At 27.1% G+C, this 1,924-nt stretch overlaps 1 protein-coding gene across 1 annotated transcript in view; it reads right to left on the reverse strand.

Annotated features, from left to right (window-relative positions):
- Nucleotides 1-697: 697 nt before the first annotated feature.
- LOC106784836 (dynein heavy chain 7, axonemal-like) overlaps nucleotides 698-1,924 on the reverse strand; it is a 1,735-nt gene continuing 508 nt past the window's right edge. The window contains exons 2-3 of the mRNA XM_014744782.1: nucleotides 1,366-1,843; nucleotides 698-1,262 (exon numbers count right to left, since the gene is read on the reverse strand). Coding sequence (XP_014600268.1) covers nucleotides 1,071-1,262; nucleotides 1,366-1,843 — 670 coding nt within the window. The 3' untranslated portion in view covers nucleotides 698-1,070. The remainder of the gene's footprint in view (nucleotides 1,263-1,365; nucleotides 1,844-1,924) is intronic.

A 1,924-nucleotide genomic window follows, 5' to 3' on the forward strand; every position in this document is an offset into this window, starting at 1 on the left:
CCTCCTGTTCAGTTTCGTCGATTAATTTTGAATAAATCGTAAAATCTTTCAATTGTTCTTCAGCCTCCTTTTTATGTACTTCTATCAATTCGATTATTTTTTTGGAATAATGTTCGAGCAAATCCGACGATATTACTGGCTAAAATAAAAATATTGATCCAATCGATTTTCATATATTACTCGCATAATAATAATAATTCATTTCAATTAACTCGTACACGTGTGTACCTTTAACATATTTTTCTTATTAGAATTTTCAGATAGTTCATCGTCTATACGTGGATAAATCGTAACGGATTCGTAAATCGAATGTAAAAATGACGTTAATGTTTCCGAAAATGTAGCGAATGATGGATCGAAAGTAATCGTTTTGTTCTTAACTACGATCTTCACGTTGAATCCACAATTTTTACCCTGAACGAGAGAGAGAAAAAAAAAGAAAAGAAATCCAAAGTTTTATTCGTGAAATCTTTTTGAAAAATAAATTTATATATATATAATGATAAAATTATATTAATTTAATTATAAAATAATTTTATATATAAAATAAAATATTTTATATTTTATTTGATTTTTTTTTGTCATTAAATAACTTACGCCAACATCCATAAAATAATTAATATAATCTTCTATAGAATCGAGACAAAATTTTCGCAATTGCGTTTCCATAATCAAAGCGAGACAATCGTAAGTCCTTTTTATTTCGAATTGTTTAATCGTTGTTTCAGTTTTACGCATTCTACGTTCTTTCTTCCTGAACTTTAATTACAAAATGATACAATAAATATTTGTCAAATTATCAAAATGATATAAAAATGATGTAGAAGTTTTCTTTTGTTCCTTACGTTACCGAATATACCACGAATTTTGGGTAGCCAATTTTTCTCAAGATTATTTCGCATTCTTTGCAACATCCTCGTGACCTTGTAATCGAAACTAGCGAGATCGTAAGATTGTCCGTAAGATGCTAATTCTTCAACATCGATTTGCCTTTTATTACTATGACAAATATAACAAAATCACTTCTGTGTCTCTTTCAACAAAACCAAATTAAATTAGAAATGATTTATTTACAAATATATATCCTTTTTAATTTGTTCATCGACGAACCTGAATTCTCTGATCCAATAATCCAATGATCTACGCATATATTTATTGTAAAGTATGACAATCCTTTCTATCTTGAATTTTTTTCTTCTGTATCTAACATTGTGCTCGATAGAAAATTGTTTAATCTCTTCACTCTCCTTCGTTTTTCCTGACTATTCAATTTAATTCCATTTATATATATTTTCGATGATATTCATTAAAACATAAAATAAAGATAGAAGAATAAAAAAAAAAAAAAAGAAATAAAAATTCAACCTTTTCCAACAATTCGTAATCGGTCCTCGAAGGTTCCTGCAAAACGAAATCAACAACTGCCTTTTTAATATTGAATTTATAATCGTATTTCGTTTCTTTGATAAGTTCGTTTAAATATTCTGAAAATTTCATTCGCCGTTCTTTCGGAATTAAATTTAAAATATTTTCCAATGTTTCATCATCGATCGATTTAACGTATACGTCATCGATTGCATGAATGACGTAATAATAATATCTCAAAATTTCCTCGTCGTTTTTAGTCAAGTAAATATTTTCTTTACTATCAACAAACTTATCCTTTTCTTTTTCTTCTTTTTTTTCTTTTTCTTCTTCTTCTTTATCTTTTTTCATAGTGATCGCTTTGACCAATGAACGGCGAAATTCAGCTCTCTTTTCTCGAAGGGATAAATAAAGTTTACTCTTTGAGAGAATCTTTTCACATTCCTTCGTATTTTTTATCCTTTGACACTGTGACATCCTGAAGAAATATTATTGAATTATTTTTATAAGATTTTTTCTTGTTTCTGTTCATTGTTATTTAATTAATAATTTATTCTAT

The sequence above is a fragment of the Polistes canadensis genome, unplaced genomic scaffold (genome assembly GCF_001313835.1).
Source record: "Polistes canadensis isolate GaletaPanama2010 unplaced genomic scaffold, ASM131383v1 scaffold_41, whole genome shotgun sequence".
Lineage (NCBI taxonomy): Eukaryota > Metazoa > Arthropoda > Insecta > Hymenoptera > Vespidae > Polistes > Polistes canadensis.